The sequence below is a fragment of the Podarcis muralis genome, chromosome 2 (assembly GCF_964188315.1).
Source record: "Podarcis muralis chromosome 2, rPodMur119.hap1.1, whole genome shotgun sequence".
NCBI lineage: Eukaryota > Metazoa > Chordata > Lepidosauria > Squamata > Lacertidae > Podarcis > Podarcis muralis.
Window position 1 is genome coordinate 104,560,458 of NC_135656.1, and position 20,076 is coordinate 104,580,533.

Sequence of the window (20,076 nt, forward strand, 5' to 3'; positions counted from 1 at the left end):
AGTTCCTGTTTCCCATTTCCCCCTAAGATCCCCTCCTCTTCCGGAGGTTGCCCACGTTGGCGTACACTAAGGCAAGAGCGAACTCTTGCTCATGGTTCAGCCACATGCATGTTCTTGGAGAAAGGGGGGGGGGGAGTCGAATTAACAAGCTCCTGAGAAGCTTCATGTGCTGAGTCTGAACTGCTTTCTGCCCTTGGCTCTTCCCTCTTGCTCATGCCAGTTGCTTTTTTTTTTAAAGCAGCCAACCATTCCTTCATTTTCTGACCTGTCCTCAGTGCCCCACCACCATTTCCGGTGCCCTGAACCTTCCTCCTCTGAGGCTTCCCTAGGGAGTTCGCCAGCTGGTGCCTCCTGCCGCTTCTCGTCATCCAGCCAGTCTCCTCCTCTAACCGGACATTGTCCAAGCAGCCTCAAACTGTAGCGGCCCACCTGCACTCTCTGTTCAGCCCTGTGCATTGCCCTGTGTGACCTTGGAGACAAGCAGGAAGGGGAGCTTGTCATACTCCTGGGATTCTCCTGCAGCCTCTTGCCCTCCCCGCTTCTGCTTCAGCCTCTGAATCTAAGCTGCTCCCTGTCACAGGCTCTCCTTGCTCACTAAAGCCTGTTACTTCTTCAGCATCCAACCCCCCCCCCCCCTCTACCTCTGATCTCTCTTCAGTGTTCCCCACCAATCCCCGGGCTCTGAGCCTTCCCCCTCTGGGGCTCCCGTGTTTGGTGCCTATTCGTCCCTACAAAACAACCCTTTGTGCTTAGTCTTGAAAACAAAACAGTAGAATTAAACAAGCATGCCTCCGCACAACTCTTCTGACCGGCAAAACAACTCCGTGGCCAAAATCAAGAGTTTTGTGGCAAAAGGTTACCTGGCAGAGGGGAAATAAAGGGCATGCAAAACCCGTAGCATCCGCTTGTGTCACAGTCCAGCAAGATTTTATTTTATTTTTTCCCCATATTTCACCTTGTACAAAGGAGCATTTAACTGTTCTTGCAGATAACGGAGAAACTCCCACGTGTGATCAGCAATTGTGCCAGTGCAAACAGTCTGAGACAGTCCACCGGGTTGGCCTGTGGGTGCCAGGGCGCACATAAATGGGTCCTGGAGCAAAGGCTTCTGGGGTCTTGCTGGTATCTGTTGCGGTGGGCTCACACGAGCCTGGAACGGTGGCGGGCTCACTGGAGACAGGGGCGGTGGGCTCACTGGAGACAGGCTTGGTGGGCTCACTGAAGACAGGCTTGGTGGGCTCAGCATCTTTCACCACCTCACGCTTGAATGTCCTGAGGATGGGTTCATACAAAGAGTAGCTCCGGTAAGTGTGCTGGTAGGTGGTGCTGGGTGTGCGTTGCAGGGGCTGCCCTTGCCTGTGGGAGTGATGAACTAACACCTGGGGGACCTTTTCTCTGGAGTGGAAGTCATACTGGTAGCTTGAGATGAGGGGTCTCTCACGTCTTAACTCCTCCTTCAAGGGAACCCAGTCAATTAAGTTCTTGGTGTTGGGAAGGCTTCCCTCTATTCTTCTCCTTCCTAAGCCCTGCCAGGAAACAATGACCAGACAGTTCACACCTGCACTGTGAAAGGAGCCACCTAGCACACCATTTCAAACGCAGAACAAGAAGAAGCCAGGAGGTTACCAAGGGTGGAAGACAGGTGCGATATTCTGAGAGCAGGGGAGGGCACTGGAGGAAACCCTTGCCACATTTAATCAAAACTAGTGACGGGTGAACTACCTTGGAATCGAGGGACAAAATTTGCGACTGATCAAGTGCTTGGCGTCTCTCACAAAAGTTTAGAAGAAGGTTCACAACTCTGTGATTGCTTTTTAAAAATTTAATCTGTCTTCACACCAAGCTGAAACTCCTGCCCTCAGTACTTGATCCTGCATATAGTAACCCACAAGTTAGCCAGTATGCCGCAAATTGCAATTATTTGGCATTCTGGTGCAAATTTCTCCTGATAAACACATTCGGTGCAGGGTTTTTCTTTTACTAATATACACATTTTTGCAACCAGTTTATCCTAACGCATTTTGTATGCTGTTCTCACGAATATATGCATTTCCCCCCTACACATTACTTGGCTGGAGAACTGCGCTGCAAAATTCGAATGTGCAAATTTCAAAGGATGGCTGCGCTTTGGTTCTCATAATGTTTCAGAACGCGTGGTTTTCACTAGATTAACCTTTGAGTTCAAGCTTAGTCGACTTTCCCTCCCAGCACCAGGGAGGAATCTTACGGAGCACACCTGCCTTAACAAAGGATGATAATAATAATAATAAACTTTATTTATACCCTGCCCTCCCCAGCCAAGACCGGGCTCAGGGCGGCTAACAACCAATAATAAAAACAAGTTGATTAAAATACAATTTAAAAAACCAAGATTAAAATACAACATTAAAACATTAGGATGCAGCCTCTTCACAGGAGGAGAAAGGAAAAAGAAAGAGGTGGAGGGAATCAAATTGATTCTAAGCCAAAGGCCAGGTGGAACAACTCTGTCTTACAGGCCCTGCAGAAAGAAATCAGATCCCACAGGGCCCTGGTCTCATGAGGCAGAGCGTTCCACCAGGCCGGAGCCAGAGTTGAAAAGGCCCTGGCTCTGGTGGAGGCTAATCTAACTTCCTTAGGGCCCGGGACCTCTAGGGTGTTGCTATTTATGGACCTTGAGGTCCTCCGTGGGGCATACCGGGAGAGGCAGTCCCATAGGTACGAGGGTCCTAGGCCGCGAAGGGCTTTAACGATCAAAACCAGCACCTTAAATCTGACCCTGTACTCCACCAGGAGCCAGTGCAGCTTGAAAAGCACTGGATGAATATGCTCCCATGGCAGAGACCCTGTGAGGAGCCTCGCTGCAGCATTCTGCACCCGCTGGGAGTTTCTGAGACAGCTTCAAGGGCAGCCCCGCGTAGAGCGAAGTACAGTAGTCAAGCCTGGAGGTGACCGTTGCATGGATCACTGTGGCCAGGTCGGGGTGGGAAAGGCAAGGGACCTGATGCGGTATGGAGCACTCCAGTGCCGAACCTAACCCTTGCCCAGCTCTGTCCTGTCCCTGCGGCACCTGACCCTGAATGCTCGAGTGTATCAGGCACCCACTAGACGTGTAAGGCAAAGCCTCAGGCTACTTCGTGCAGCTAAGAGCACTTAACTAGTGCTTTTGCAGAGGCAGCCGGATGGTGCCATCAGTTCCTGAGGGAGCCCTGGAGCCTGCCAAGGGAGAGCTAATCACATTAGGAATGAAACCGGTGTCTCTAATCAAGCACTCCTCTGATTAACTTCTCTACCGCCTCTATTGCTGCATAAGAGGAAAAGGACAAAAAAACCTTCCCCGCCCCCACACTCCCGCACCACCACCACCCCGGAAACCAATCACACTCACGTTCTCAAAATATGTAGCTGATCCTGGGAAGGCGTGCCTGTTGTCGTGCTTAGAGAATATGTGCTTTGAAGGGGTTTCCTGGAAAAGGGCACAAGCAAGATTAGCCCACGGCTCCCTGCCAAATGCCACACCCTGCAGTTGTACCAGTGGGGTAAAGATGGGATCTGCTTTCAAACACCAGGTGAGGGCAAATTTTGCCCAAAGGAGAGGGATTCGTACTGGGAAGCTATGGATTTCGGGTGCTGTAGTTCAAGACGACTGGGGACCCAAGGCTGAGAAAAGCTGCTGTAGTCGGTAGGGTAGGATTAGCCCAGTTTTAGAGCCACAGTGTTCTGGTTTACTTTGTATTCTGTTTTCACCCTCTGCCTGGTTCTCCCCTACCTTTTCTTTCTAGTAAAGTTTCACAACTAGGCCATAAAACTCTGCAATTGGAAGCCTTGGGATTCTGGAATCCAGGCTACTGCTTAGATCAGAGTTGTAAGAGACCAACCCATTTTTTTTATGAGATCTGGGAAAGACTTGCGAAATGTGGGCTGCCTTTACACACTGAGTAGCGTGTAAGGGAACTGCTTGTGAAACACGGGGTGAGTTGATCTCAGAGTTCCTGGGCTTTGGGAAGTTAGGGAGGGGAACTACCAGGGTAATGAGCAAGCTGCTTTGATACTGGGTTGGGTGAAGGCAGCTAGAAGCTAGCCTTGCTTTCCCCAGCAAGTTTGTGTGTAGGTTGAGCCAATGAGTGCAGCTGTACTGGCTTGAAGCCTTAAGAAAAACAACAAAATTTTGGTGCGCCCCAGGTGCACCTTGGCTGCAAGAAGGGAGTGGGAGGATAATGGCAGCAACTACCTTAGATTAAGACTCAACTGGCAGCCCTGCAGAGCTGTTGAGTTGCAGTTGGGCAAGCCAGTGTGTGTGAAAGGCTCTCCTGAGCACCCTCACTTCTCCGCAACCTGGTCCTGGGATAATATAGGGTCTTATAGGTGGCAGATTCGCAGCTGGTGCAAATCCTACAAACAACGTATTATATACTGGCAGTAGTTAGCCCCACAAGCAGCCTAGTCACTGGACTTAACCATTCAGGGGTCCTTTATCTTACAGTAGCTGCAGCTTCCGGACCAACCTCAAGGGTAGCCCCACATTGCAGTAATCCAACCGTACGTTACTAATGCATGGACAAGTGTTGTCAAGCTATCCCTATCCAGTACATACCAGACTGGGCAGACTGGGGAAGACTTGGAATGGAATCCCCACTCAGTCACAATTCACGAAGCTTGCTGAACTACCTTTAGCCAGTCACGCTTTCTTACCATTTTGTACCTCACAGAATTGTTGTGAGGAGAAAATTGGGTAAATCCCTGCACAAAAGAAAATCCCTGAAATCCTTTATGGAAGGGTTTGATACAAAGGTGGTAAAATAGGATAAATATTGCAGGTGTGTGTTTTTTTTATTGTACAGAGTACTTTCCAGTATGCATTCAGGTAAACAGCAATGACTTGGCCAAGGAAACTGGAATTTGGGCTTCATTTTATCCTATGTTGAAGCCTCTAGGATTCTTTCTATAAGGCCAAGCCCCTTGGATCTAAAAAGGGTCAATTGATTGTTCCACAACTTCCACCCTAGCAGCAGCCAATGGCTATGCCTTTTGCTTGGTGTGCTGCATTTGGTACGTATATTTCTGCTGCTCAGGACTGGTAGAGAGTGGAGAATAAAAGCGTCAGTTGCCTGTTCCACAGCTTCCATCAAGAAACAAGAAATGACTCATAGATACATAACTTATCCAAATACCCACAACTGTCAGTAACAACCAGTGAGTCTCTACACAGCTTTTTTGTTTTCACTCTACCTCATAAGTCCACCCATGTTGATATAAAAAAACAACAACCAGGAATTAGTGAGTTTGATTCCCCCCCTTTCCTCTTAATTGGTGATTTCACTGTATTTATTTTCAAAATAAAATGTAATGCAAAACAAAAGAAAATACACTGTTCTATTCCTAGGCATACAAGGCCTAGTCTTAGGCTTGCGGTCCTCACAGAAGGTCCAACCTCTACTCAAGTGGGGAGTGAACTATCACTGGCGATCCTCTCTCTGGTGGCAGGCAGCAGGGAACCTGTAACTGGGGCATCTAGAGATGGGAGTACCAGACACTTTGGTCTTTGTGGGAAGCAGAGCTGAACAGGCCACCCAAGGGCCTCTCAGGCTGGCACAGCAATAGAATAAACAAAATCGCTCCCTTTTTCCACCCCGGCTGACCGATGGCAGGGCTTCAGGTGCTGTGGTGTGTTTGTCACTCTGTACCTGCTCTGTGTCTCATGAGGAGTGCTCTTGCCCATCCACATTATCAGAGTCTACACCTGTGGGGCCTTATCCTGCAAAGCGCTGGGCTAAGACCCTTTCCTCTCTTGAATCCAGAGCTCCCCAGCCTATGACAAAATGGGAGATGCTCTTGTGTTCTCTGTGCAGATGTCAGCTTCAAGGGATGCTCTGTTAGCAGACGGATTTCATCAGGAGGAATCATTCTAAGGGAGTCAATTGTGCCATTCACTGATGTCTGAAAAGCTCTTGCAAGTTGGCAGCTGGAGATCAGTTTTGCATCCTCCAGGAGCTTATTCTGTTGCCTTAGCTGGCTTCCCTGTGCATCCCTAGGAGCCAACAGGGCAGTCAAGCCAAGGCGCTGAAGATGCACAGGTTGTATTTATCCTATCGAAGTAGCCAAACACATATTTTGCTACAGGTCTCTGATTGTTATAAGCCGACATTTATAGGCTGCCTAAAAGTGTTTGTGAGGTGCTGGCTCTTTTAGAGCAACTTCTCCCTCACAACTAATCTCAGTCAGTCCGGCTAGAGGGAATTTCTCCGTTTTACAAGCTGAAGCCAGAATTGCTGTCCTGCGTTTTGTAATGCACTGCCTATACCTCGCTGATGCTCCATGTCTTTCCGAATCATGCTGAAAGCTAGTGTATAAGGTACTAGCTAGCCCCTCACTGTGAAGTCAGTGTGTATAGGTGCTTGTACATTATACAGGCTGCAAGTTTTAGTTTGTTTTTGGAGGAAGAGTCTCTCTCTCCTAGTGCACGCCTTGGAGTGGAGGCTGCACCATGTGGTTCATCAGAAGCAAATGTCTTCTCATGAATGACAGCAATAAATACGGTAACCCTCTTGTGAGGTACCTGGTAGGACTGGGCGGGATCTGGTTTTTCAACATCGCGATATATCACCAGCTAAACATCGTGATACACCAATATATCACAATGTCTGAAATAAGGATGGAGCTATGTACAGGCATTGGCCGGCTTCACGGTTTTCCCCCCATTGTGATTTTTTGCACAGCACCCACACACGTAATGATCTGCAATGTATTGCTGGGTCAAAAATTATGAAACCAATATCACGATATGAACTTCAAACGGGTTTGGGACAATATATTGCCCAGCTCTAATACACATCATGATTCGCATGATTCGCAAAAAACCTATGGAACTGATATCATGATATGGACTTCAAACCGGTTTTGGGCGATATCACTAATCCTAGTACCTGGGTGTCTTGTATATTGTTGCCTAGAAAGCAGAGACAAGGCGCAGATAGCGAACCTAGTAGGTGAGCTCACACCCATACTAACCACACCCCAAGGGCTATTACACTCGTTGGCCCTATCATATTTTGGGCCAGTATGGCCTGTTCTGCACCACTGAAGATGCAACATCTGGTACGTGCTCCTGTTAATCTCCCTCAGTGATTACTGTTAAGTTGTGGGTGAACATATCAGACAACACAGCGATTCTTCAAACAGCTCTTGTTTATTCACAGGCCAGAACAGAACTGAACTGAAGGGTTCAGCCAGCCTGCTTATATACAGCTCCACTACTACGCAACAGTAACCACTTTCTGTAACTATCCAATCACTGAACGTCACTTTCAATCCCTTATTTGCTTATGTGGACCTGAGTGAAAACCATCTACAGTATTCCCCTGCTGGCCCAGGGTGAGAACTTCAGTACATAACAATTACAGTCTGCAATAATCTTTTCTCTGACCTTCCGATAGCTCACCTTTGCCTGCTCAATCTACCCAGGACTGCTGCTAAAATGAATCCCTGTTTTCGTCGCTCTGGCATTGTGATGCCCTTGCCTGTATCCCCTCAATACTATCTTTCTGTTCTCCCCTGGATCCGCAAGCAACTTCTCATCCTTTCCTGTGAAACTCTCCATGGCCTTCGCCCCTTCCCCTCCCTGGGTTCATGGGGTTGTGTGGATTCTCATTGGGAACAAGGCAGAGGAAAAAGGTTTACACACAGTATAGTCCTGATCCGGTTTGCGGGGATGGGCTGTACCAGCGATTTATTATTTTTTAAAAGATCAAGGGCACCAGGGCAACCATATGATAAATACCACATCTAGTTTGGTCCTCTCTAAGAAGTTGTTTCTAAACCTGCTACCTTTTTATTCGGAGGAGATGGAGCCTGGGATTATCTGCATGCAAGGCATGTACCTCTGCCACTGAATTATGACCCTTTGCTTCTATATTCTCTAAAGCCACCCTGTAATTCCAAGGTTGGGTAGGAGAGGCGTTTTGCCAAGCCTTCATTGTTGCTGAGGCTTTATAAATAAAGTTGACCCTCTCTATCAGCATGGGCTTTGAAACCAAAAGAGAGAGAGAGAGAGAGAGAGAGAGAGAGAGAGAGAGAGAGAGAGAGAGAGAGAGACTCCGCCTCTGGTCTCTCACAGCTTTTGAAAACAATATTTTCCGTACCAGTGAAACTGCTAGCAAACACTTTGCCACAACATAATTAAAATGTAGTACGGGGTAACTAGAGACCAGATAAAGTGCTTTGGGGGGTTATATCCAGCCCACAAGCTGTCAATGATTTTGTAACTGTAATAAAATATTGCCGGAAAGGGATTTTCAGCAGGTACAGTTTGTAATCCCCAAATGCTGCAGGGGTCAGAAAACAAGTGCCTGCTCAAACAGGCAGAACTATTAAGCGAACGCAAGCCCCTGCCTTTGCATCCGATCACCCTGATTAGATCTCCCACAGATAAAATACTGAGCTATATCATTTCTCCCCTCCATGAAATAAGCTGAGGGCGAGCGCTTGGGCTTGGGAATCAGCAGTGGGAGTTCTCCCTTGCAAACCGAAAGGATCAGAGAAACAGATTATCCAAGCAGCACAGATGCAGAGTCACATGAGCTAAGCCCCTTGTCACAACACGATGCTCCGTTTCCTGCCTCTGCAGTGCTGTGAGGTGACAGGACTCCAGGCGCAGCGGCGCAGAGGACGAGAAGCAGCCGTGGCTTTACCTGTTGTCAAAACTGCTGTGGGTTCCCGGAAGAGAATTAAGAGGCAGCTGTCTTCCTCGCTTAATGGGGACAGATGCCAAGTCTCCGGCTGTCGGCGCCAGGATGTGGGGGCAGGAGGAGCCTAATCCACAACATGCCGCTCGAGATATCGCAAAGCAATTAAAGAGAGCTTAGCTGCTACCCGAAATCCCAGCAGATAGATTTAATAAAGAGGAGGGCTGCCACTTCCATACCACAATAACAAAGGACAACCTGGTCCTCCGAAAGGCAGGAAAGAAACTACCGACAATGGATCCCTCTCATGAGCAGGTGACAAGAGGGTTCTTCCAGACTGTAGCTGTTCTCGGGTCATGTACCTGCAAATTTAGGTTCCACAATTATAGCTGACTGGAGGCTTTGCGCTACAAACCTGTTTCCCCAAAATATTGGACTGGAAGGCTGCTTGAGCCAATGCCATCTTAACGTCCTCACAAGCAAATTAGGATGAGTACACAGTGGGTGGCGCTGTGGGTTAAACCACAGGGACTAGGGCTTGCCAATCAGAAGGTCGGCGGTTCGAATCCCCGCAACGGGGTGAGCTTCCATTGCTCGGTCCCTGCTCCTGCCAACCTAGCAGTTCGAAAGCATACTAGTGCAAGTAGATAAATAGGTACCGCTCCGGCGGGAAGGTAAACGGCGTTTCCGTGCGCTGCTCTGGTTCGCCAGAAGCGGCTTAGTCATGCTGGCCACATGACCTGTATGCCGGCTCCCTCGGCCAATAAAGCGAGATGAGCGCCGCAACCCCAGAGTCGTCCGCGACTGGACCTAATGGTCAGGGGTCCCTTTACCTTTACTCAGTAAACAGAGGATAGAGAAGAATTTCCAATAATGTAACCTTGGGTGCACGGAATTTGCTTTACCTTTCATTTTTGTTTTATTTGAGAAATTTATATCCATCTTTCACTAGAAAAGCGCTCAAGGCAGCTATTAAAAACAGCAAGAAGATAATTAACAAACAATTAGCTGCATTTTGGTTATTAAAGCTTTAAGCAGCATCTAGCATAAGTCCTAACAGTGCGATATTCACAACCTCCTAAAACTGATTGTAACGGAAGCACAAAAAAATAACCACATCTTCCTAAATAGATTTTTCTGATCAGAAAAGCATTTTACTTTACACCATGACATATTATGCTTTACAGGAAGACATATTCTTGCAACACTATGCAGAAAAGTCAAGCACTAGGGATTCAGGAGCCTGCCTGCTGCTCTAGCTCAAATTAATTTCACATCGGCGAAGGGTCAAATGGGATAAAATCGGCAGTTTGGGACAAGCAATTTTATGCAGGTTGAATTAGGATTTTAATCCCAGGCTTCACATGTACACACACAAATGCAAGTGAAAGAGTCAGCTACAGCCATCACCACTACCACCAACCTTCGTGATGGGATCCATCAGTTGCCATCCCATATCTATCACAGTGTGTCTCTTGAGTACTCTGGATACGACCTCGGGCCACACTGCAAAAGCTCCTTTCTAAACTGGGTGGTAAAATTGCAAATGCAATCTGGTGTAAACGAGTGTAAAAGTGAAGCATGTTCGTATACAGTATACGCTCATGAGTTGACCGATCAGAAATGAGACCTTGGGGTCGTGGTGCAGGAAGATCTTGACCCAGTGTGTAGAAGAAAAGGCACATTCCATGCTAGCGATCACTAGGAAGGGAACTGAAAATCATAGACTCGTAGAGTTGGAAGTGTAAATAAAAATTTAAGGTCTTATATAAATAATAAATGTTCATAAATGTGCCAGCCAAGCACGTACAGTGGTACCTCGGGTTACATACGCTTCAGGTTACATACGCTTCAGGTTACAGACTCCGCTAACCCAGAAATAGTACCTCAGGTTAAGAACTTTGCTTCAGGATAAGAACAGAAATCGTGCTCCGGTGGCGCGGCAGCAGCAGGAGGCCCCATTAGCTAAAGTGGTGCTTTAGGTTAAGAACAGTTTCAGGTTAAGAACGGACCTCCGGAACGAATTAAGTACTTAACCCAAGGTACCACTGTACATAGATATGTGGGCCACATGTCTGGAGCAGCACAGGAAGACCGTGCTGAAACCATTTTGACTCCCAAACTGACCAAATGTTTTCTCTGCAAAGACCTTCCCATTGTCTCAGGAATTGGGTAATCTCCGTCTCAAAGGAATGGCCGGACTACCGGGAAAGGCAATCAGATAAGCCATTATCAGATAACCTGGCAGACATGAAAAACAACAACGTTCAAATTTCTGTTGCAGACCGCCTTTTCTGTGATGTAGGTATGATGTTTGTGGGGGGTGGTCTTGGGTTACACCCTTTCTGTGATGTATGTATGTATGTATGGAGGGGTGGTCTTGAGCTCCAGGGCAGGGAATTTAAAATGTCTACATAAGGGCAGGCACCCCTTTTTTCTGGGTCCTCCTCCATCCTCCTGCGTGTGAGGGGAGCACCCTGTTGCAACAGCTTTAATAAAGATCAGGCTTACTAGCTGCTTTGCTTCTCAATATTCTCTGGTTGGCCTCTGTTATTTCCTCCTACCGATAGGGAACCCACTTAAGGACTCTATATGGGCTCTTGGATACCCCATAAGGGAAGAAGGGCAGATTTTGTTTACAACAGAAGGGACCCTGAGGGTCATTTAGTCCAACCCCCTGCAATGCACGGATCCTGCCCACAGCCATCCTTGGGTGGGCTTGAACCACCAACTTCCTGGTTAACAGCCAGATGGGCTGTTGAGAAAATAAAACTGCCAATACTGTAATGCTGCTACATGGCGTGACCGCATTTGGAATGCTGTGTACAGTTGGAAAATAAATAGGTTTTTATTTTATTTTTTTTTAAAGGGGTAGCCACAGGTTGAAGGTGGGTCTCAGGTATGAAAAGGCTGTGGTCAAAGAGTTAAATACCTGAACTTGAGATGAGAACTTTCTCTCCCAGATCTTAACCACAGCAATGCACTGAGGCCTACTTCCAGTACATTTCATGCCTTCCTCTGTGCAAATTGAGATTAGTCACAGCACGCCCATACGGCTCTTTCATTCCATTTGTCCCTATTAACAACCAGATAGGAGGTCTGGTAAGGATGAAGGCTTTCATTTGCCTTCTTCCCAGTGGGAGCCGGCCGGAGATGACCCGTCACTCACCTTCATTCTCTTCAGGAAGAGTTCAGGAGGTTGTGGCTGGGCTGCTTTGCGATACTCCTGGGTGAAGTCGCTCCTGCATCTGCTTCTGTAGTTGCCATAGAAACCGTTGGCGTGCTGGAGCAAGAGAGGCAACAAGGAGCCCCTAATTAGCAATTGAGCAACATAATCCAGTCGCCTCTCCAAACTCGCGGGCGAGCTTGATAGGGGCCCACTGGAAGGTCACACTTTGCCTCTGACAACTACGAGAGGATTTCGCAGGGGTTTGTCATTATTCTTATTACCGACAAGAAAAGAGGCTCTTCAGGCGAGGGCAAGAAGCAGACAGGCGAGTCTCCGATGATGCAGGCCGGCTTCCCACGAGACTCTTGGCCACGTTACGCCAGCCAAGGACTTGTCAAGAGAGCTTCGTTTGGGAGGGCTGAGAGTCATGTTTCGACAGTCTTGATCACCACGGACCAGACATAAGGGGAGCTTCAGTCTGAGCTGATCTGCGCCAGTCTACATGGCTGGTAGAGAATGCCCAGCTGCGCCCCACTTCCAGGCTGCCCTCTTGCCCTCACCAAAACAGCATTCTGCCTGAAAAGGTATTTTGGGTTGTGTGCAACATCATCCAGCCATCAACGTGGGACTGGAAAGCCATAATTTACACCAGCCTTTACAACAGAAGAGCTGTCTGGGACACTGAGTATACAGTGGTTCCTTGGTTCTCAAACTTAATCCGTTCCGGAAGTCCGTTCCAAAACCAAAGCGTTCCAAAACCAAGGCGCGCTTTCTCATGGAAAGTAATGCGAAATGGATTCATCCGTTCCAGACTTTTAAAAACAACCCCTAAAACACCAACTTAACATGGATTTTACCATCTGACGAGACCGTTGATCCATCAAATGAAAGCAATATACGATGTACTGCAGTCACACAATCAATCAATCTAATCAATCAATCAGTAGCTGAACTGAGTTCCACATAGTCACACAAAAAGAGCCACAAAAGCAAAAACGCAAAATAAATAGCAAAAACAGACAGACCTCAGCGTAACACTCAAAACGGAAGCATGGCACTCAAAATGGAGCACGTTCAGCTTCCGAAAAGAGTTCGCAAACTGGAACACTTACTTCCGGATTTGCAGTGTTTGGGTTCCAAGTTGCTTGAGTACGAAGGTGTTTGAGAACCAAGTTACCACTGTACTCTGCATTTAAAACCAACCAATCAAAACACTGCACTAAAGTAACCATTCTGTGCCATGAAGCTGGAATCTATAACCACTGTCGTCTGTTGTCCAGCACAGTCACTATAGCAGATATGGGAGGAGTTAGGGCTAGCCGCCACTGCTGCTACTTACGTACCCACCAACATTTTACCATCGAAACTAGGGATATAACACTCCCATTTTCTTTTCTTTTTTAATTTTTATTTATACTTTCCAGGTTTATACATTTCATTAATTTTACAATCATTTTAACATTTCAAAGCTTGACTTCCTTCCCCCTCTTTCTGCGGTTCCTTAAATTTATTTTTTAATATCTTCTGCAGATCCAAATTCATTTGATTTGCTCATTTAATTATCTACTTTAAATATATACTCTTATGAAACTGCAGGTTATTACAATAATCCTGCCAATGTTTTTATCTGTTTGCCATTTTTCTGTAAATATTCAATAAACCATTTCCATTCTTTTATTAAAAAAAAAGTTTGGTATCTTGATTTCTTATTCTTCTGGTAAGTTTCGCCATTTGTGCATATTCCATAAGTTTTTGCATCCATTCTTCCTTTGCTGGGACTTCTGCTTCTTTCCATTTTGGGACCAGTTATGAGTAGCATTCTTGCTGCTGTGGTAGCATACATAAATAAATTTCTATACAATTTAGGTAGTTCTGTCCCTATAATGCCCAAAAGAAAAGCTTCTGGTTGTTGGTTTTTTTACAAAGGTTATTTTAAACATCCTTTTCAATTCATTATATATCATTACTACAAGACCACCACATATGATAAAAAGAACTTTATTTCTCTTTACATTTCCAACACTTGTTTGATTTAGATTTGTACATTTTTGCCAGTTTACTCAGTGTTAGATACCAAAAATATATCATTTTCATATGATTTTCTCTTAAACCACAACATGCTGTAAATTTTTTATCCACGTTCCACAATCGTTCCCATGCTGCCATGTCTATATCATGACCCATATCTATTGCCCAGTGTATCACTGAGGATTTTACTTGCTCATTATCTGTCTCCCATTCCAATAATATTTTATACATTTTAGACTGTTGCAGATTTTGTCCTAGTCCATAATGACAGGCCGAACGGGTTCTTCAAGGAAGGTCTGGTTTATTAAGCTGCAGCTGGCATCAGTGAGATCATTCTCTAAGGTTAAGCCCCGATTGCTATTTGGGGCTCACTTTTATAGTGTGTCAGGACACGGGTGGCGCTGTGGGTTAAACCACAGAGCCTCGGGCTTGCCGATCAGAAGGTCAGCGGTTCAAATCCGCGCAACAGGGTGAGCTCCCGTTGCTCGGTCCCAGCTCCTGCCAACCTAGCAGTTCGAAAGCATACTAGTGCAAGTAGATAAATAGGTACCGCTCCAGCAGGAAGGTAAACGGTGTTTCTGTGCGCTGCTCTGGTTTGCCAGAAGCGGCTTAGTCATGCTGGCCACATGACCTGGAAGCTGTCTGTTGGCTCCCTCAGCCAATAAAGCGAGATGAGCGCTGCAACCCCAGAGTTGGTCATGACTGGACCTAATGGTCAAGGGTCCCTTTACCTTTATAGTGTGTCACAAATAACTTCCAGACATGGGTACAAGAGCATGTACAGAGCGAGATTACATCATTTTGCAAACAAGCAATATAAGAGTCCTTTCCTAAGCAGTTCCTCTTTCTGGGAGTCTGTCTCAACAGTTTCTCTTTTTGGGATATATTACAACAGCAGGCAAAAACAGAACATTTCTAGCCTCTTCCCCCTCCCCTCCTGTCCTGTCTGCAACTGCCAGTCTGTGCTGGTTTTTTGCCCATATTCAGCTGACCTATGCAAGTTTAAAAACAGACACCAGACTGTTAAGTTGTGGGTGAACATATCAGACGACACAGCGATTCTTCAAACAGCTCAGAACAGAACTGAACTGAAGGGTTCAGCCAGCCTGCTTATATAGAGCTCCACTACAATGCAACAGTAACCACTTTCTGTAACTATCCAATCACTGAACGTCACTTGCAATCCCTTATTTGCATATGTGGACCTGAGTGAAAACTATCTACAGTATCCTCCTGCTGGCCCAGGGTAAGAACTTCAGTACATAACACAGACAGTTAGCTCATCTCCTTGTGACTGACTTTCTTGACTAGCCAGTTTGCACAGCATTTTGTGGCAAACTTGAAAATGGGGGTTGTGGGGGGATGGTTCTGCAGACATTTTCTGCTCACAGGGTACCTTTTGGGCGTTGGACTGCTGAGGCAAGTAGATTCTATTTTCTAACTGCTGAGCTGATTTCTGCACTTTTCCCTCAGGCAGACATTTTCTGATCACCCACTGCTGTGGGCAAATGGATTCTATCTCACCATTCCTCAAGACAACACTTTTTTTACATTACATCCCAACAGGTCTCTCTCCAGTTGTGACATTTGTTCCCCAAACCCTTGTATCCTATCTTTCTTAAATACTTCATTCAAATGATATTTTAACCATGTAGTTAATTTCTGATAATTCCTTAAATTCTTTAAATTTATAATCTCCTCCCTCTTGTTTTCTTAAGTTTCTATAAGTTGTCCACCCTTCTATCCTATTATTTTTCTTTACCGCTGTAGCTTCCAGCGCTGAGAGCCATAGTGGTGTTCTTACCAGAGCACTCCCATTTTCAAACCAAGGATCACTTAATGAGGCAGCCCCTCAGTATTACGTATAATTAAAGTCTTTTCATTGACCATGCACTATATTAATTTACTCTGCACTATATTAATTTACTCTGCACTATATTAATTTACTCTGCATCAGTCTGCCCCGCAGTGATTTAAAAGTCAAGAGGGCAATGATTCTTCTGGTTAAAGAGATGCCTGCAAAATATAATTGTCCTACAAATTTGTTTACCAACTGTTCAAAATACAGTGGTACCTCGGGTTACATACGCTTCAGGTTACATTCGCTTCAGGTGACAGACTCTGCTAACCCAGAAATAGTACCTCGGGTTAAGAACTTTGCTTCAGGATAAGAACAGAAATCGTGCTGCAGTGGCGTGGTGGCCCCATTAGCTAAAGTGGTGCTTCAGGTTAAGAACAGTTTCAGGTCAAGAACGGACCTCCTGAACGAATTAAGTACATAAGCAGAGGTACCACTGTATTAGTCTGCTACTTGATGTAAAGGACAAGTTTAGCAAAGTTTCAGGATATAAAATGGGGACTCTGGACATCTGCCCCAAAGTCCTACTCTGACAGCACCACTGGAAACTTCAGTCCCTGACAGTCAAAAATAATGTTCAGCCCCACTCTTGAGTTTTCATCAGGCATTGCCTGCACGTATCCAAACCTCTCTTTGTGGCCCTGTAAACCGACAATACTTTTTTTTAAAGAGTCTCAATATTTTGTGTTGTAGCCTGAAGATTGTAGAGCTAACTGCCCTGGTTACGGCAAAAGGTAGAGGAGCTGTTCTAAATTGGTTTGTGTTGTGTTGCAACAGCAGTAGACAAATAAAGACCACTTTTCTGCGCACATTGTCAGGCCTCTGCAGTATTTTTGAGGTCACAGTTTCTCACCGCTATAAAATAAAAGTACAATTCCATCTTTTATCCACCTTGGTTGGTAGGCTTTGATGCCTATATCTCAGCAATGTGTCTCATGCGACAGATTACGTACTAGCCGTGCTACCCACAGAGAGTGCTGTTATGGGGAAAACTGTAGGAAAGGTATATATTACCTTGCAGAAAGGAAGAAAGAAAACGGGGGAGAAAACATTTTGAAGGTTTTGTTTAAAGAGACAAGCAAGGCAGGGTTGCCCTCTGTCCCTGCTTTTGTTTGCATTATCTGTTGAACCTCTAGCAGAAATTATTAGATCTAACCAGGTGATAACAGGTGTTAAAGCTGCCTAGGAAGATTTTGAAATTAGCTTGTACGCAGGTGATGTGGTCTTATATGTTAAAGGTCTGGAAAATATAATTAGTCTGCTACTTGATGTAAAGGACAAGTTTAGCAAAGTTTCTGGATATAAAATAAACTGTACTAAATCTGAGTGGCTGGGTAAGATTCTCCAGTTAAATATTATGGCATATAAGACCTAAATAATGTATTTGAATACAATCATGACAAGCTGGTGTTTAAAGTCAAAGGTATATTAAGAACTGGTTGCTGTTGAAAACATACTGTTTAGGGGAATTAACATTTCTAAAATTTTACCCAAAAATTTATTTTTGTTTATGAATTTTCCAATTAGAGTACTTCCCTGAATTATAAATACCTGGCAAAATATATCTATGGAGTTTATGCAGCAAAATAAAAGATTCAGGGTAGCCTGAATCTGTCTTATGAAGGGTAGCCTGAACCTGTGTCTTATGGAGCGAAAAATACGGTATATTGACTTGCTTAAGACTGTGATGCCACTCAGACAGATCACTATTCTTTTTTTTTATTCCCTATAATCGGAAGAATGCCTGATTGCCTGTTTGGCTAAACAAAGTATGAATTGTAGCCTGCATGGTTAAACAGACTAGTATGATCTGACTGAGAGGGGAAAGACAAGATTATGATTCTTTTGTTGACAATGTTATCATTTTTATTGTATATTGGGGGAATAAGGTACAGGAAAATATAAATCCACATGCATTGCTGGGAGTGCTTTGAGACTATATATCAAATTAAATTTATTGAACCTTAATGAGATTAATGCATCAAGGGAGATTTACTACCCAGGCTTCCCCCTCCTTTCTCTCTCTCGCTGTTTTATTTTTAAGCATTTCCATTATTATACTAATGTTGTACATTGTTTAAAATGTCAAGTACTTTAGTATCACTGATGTAAAACGCTTAAATGTTAAAGAAAGAGTTGGGGGAGGAAAGATTTGGAAGGTTTTCATACATTAGAATGCTGCTAAACGAAAAGGGAGAATGTTTGTTCATCTTATCTATCAAGAAAAGGGCAAGGAAATGTGGGTTTAAGTAGGTGAGTTTAAATCAGCATTAGGAAAAAAAACACTGGCAGCAGATGGCTATGCCTCTCGTTCGTTGTGTGCATTTGGTATGTGTATTTCTGCTGCTCAGGACTGGTAGAGAGTGAAGAATAGGAGATCAGATGCAAAAGGAAGACTAAGAAGTCAGGATGCAAGAGGTAAAGATTTGAGGTGTGGGTGAATTTTTAACTACTTGATATTCATACATAAGGCCAAAGACTGTCTCCAAGAGCTGATGGAGAGTAGAGCATACTCCTCACAGTAGTTTACCCCACACTGAGTTACAACTACAGTGCCCAGAATTCTTTGAGGGGGAAATGTGCTTTGACTGTGATTTAAAGGTGTGGTGCGTACACAGCCTAAGTTCCCAGCAAGGGGAAAGCTGCCATTGCTGCTAAAATAATGGAAAAATCAATGTGGAATTTTGTAGCTCATAAGGCAACACTCAAGATTACAGGATGTATCTAACAGAGGAGCGAAATTTCCATTTTTATATTTGGCCTAGCATCAATATGCCTAAGGCCACTCCTGTTTCCTGCCTGGGATGCTATGGTTGCCAGGCAACCATAGGTCTTGCTCCCTAACCCTTTTCTTGTGGCAAAAGTACTGTAGTGGACCAGTGGGGAGCAAGTGGGGAGAAGGGAGTTGGAGTCATCCAGAGTACCTCACTGCTTCCTGCTGGCCCTGTTCAGAAACCACTGGCGGGATCTGAGCCAAGCATTTCTGTCCTATTATAGAGTCTAAACATACCATGCACCCATCCTGCTGTACAGAATCTCCCATCATTAGAGTGTCATTTCTGAGGAAATGGGAACATTGAGTAGAAACCATCCCTCCCATACAGATCGGAATTGATTTTTTTGCAGGGTTAACCTGACCTCAGCCAACCCCCTTAATTTCATCCCATAGACTTCTTTATGGTTCAACCCCTTATTTAATAACCTTCCATTCATGTGCAGGGCTTAATTTGCACCTAGGCTTGCCAAGGCTCAGGCCTGGAACATGTGAAGTAAGGAGAAAAATGAGGGAACACTTGAGCCAGGGCAGAATGCATTTATCTTTTCACCAAGGCTCGGTACACACTATACTGGAGCTTTCCAAACTTTCCATGACGACCACACACTTTTTAGACATGCATCATTTCGCGGCACAGTAATTCAGTTTTAGTAGCAAGCCGGAGGTTAAACTAACCCCTTATAAGAGCATTTGTGTGACACACCTACACACTGCAGCCGACACACATAATGTGTCATAAGACACAGTTTAGAAAGCTTTGCACCGACTATACCTCCAAAGCCCATTATTTCCCTCAATTAATTCTGGGCACTGTGATTTGTTAAAAGTTGCTGGGAATTTTACTACAGTGCCCAAGATTCTTTACAGGAAAGAATGAGCATCAGATATGCTTCAGAGGTAGAGTGTGTATATAGCCCAAAGCATCCCAGATCCCATAGATTAGAAGGGAATACTTCCAGATTAGAGGGTAGCATTTCTAGACACACCTAGTCATCTTTTTCTAGAATATAAAGTGATTGTGAAGCCTTACAAACAGCCACAGACAGCATTTATCACAAACATTGAACTCACCCATGTCCCTACGATCGGGCTAGGCATCCCCTCAGGATCTGAGGGGAGCCACGTAAAAGTGGCCTGTCCCCTCAGTTATTTGAGCCGCCACCTGAAGCTAGCTGGTACCTGGGCATAGGGCTTGCCACCCATGTTTACATGGTTGCCAAGCAACTATTATATGCGGAAAGCATGGATTGTTAGATCAGGGACAAGATGTCTTCCTGATGCTCAATGTGACATTTCAGCCCATTCTCTGCTCTTGAGAAGGAACCTGTATTATTAAAATGTGGTGATTAGTACTCAGACAGTGTTTGGGGTAGTCAGAAGGGCAGGTAAGATAGGGTTGCCAACTGCTCTAGAGAGAAAAATAAATAAATAAAAATCCTCGCTTGGCTTGTTCCAGTACCTTTGAAAGGGGTTTACTTAATGGAAATCAAATACCAACAGGTGAAGTGTGTTAACCAATCACGTAAATAAATAGTCACAACTTTAAAATGGCACTTTGGCTTGGCACTGAGATTTGATCTTCAGC

At 45.1% G+C, this 20,076-nt stretch overlaps 2 protein-coding genes across 4 annotated transcripts in view; one reads left to right on the forward strand and one right to left on the reverse strand.

Moving 5' to 3' along the window:
- Positions 1-905: 905 nt before the first annotated feature.
- Positions 906-19,680, reverse strand: CIMIP7 (ciliary microtubule inner protein 7). Of its 2 annotated transcripts, XM_028719685.2 has the most exons (4): positions 19,563-19,680; positions 11,830-11,943; positions 3,368-3,445; positions 906-1,526 (listed from the first exon to the last, which is right to left on the reverse strand). In XM_028719685.2, the coding sequence occupies exons 1-4, from the start codon at positions 19,587-19,589 to the stop codon at positions 1,014-1,016; spliced, it is 732 nt and encodes a 243-aa protein (XP_028575518.2). In that variant the 5' UTR covers positions 19,590-19,680; the 3' UTR covers positions 906-1,013. The 2 variants fall into 2 exon arrangements, with proteins under 2 accessions (XP_028575518.2, XP_028575519.2); XM_028719686.2 differs by lacking the exon at positions 11,830-11,943.
- LOC114591930 (interactor of HORMAD1 protein 1) overlaps positions 3,367-20,076 on the forward strand; it is a 58,629-nt gene continuing 41,919 nt past the window's right edge. The window contains exons 1-2 of one of the 2 annotated variants that reach the window (XM_077925137.1): positions 3,367-3,548; positions 7,176-7,255. The gene's annotated coding sequence lies outside the window, so the exon portion shown is untranslated. The remainder of the gene's footprint in view (positions 3,549-7,175; positions 7,256-20,076) is intronic. The other variant, XM_077925130.1, reaches the window with a different exon arrangement.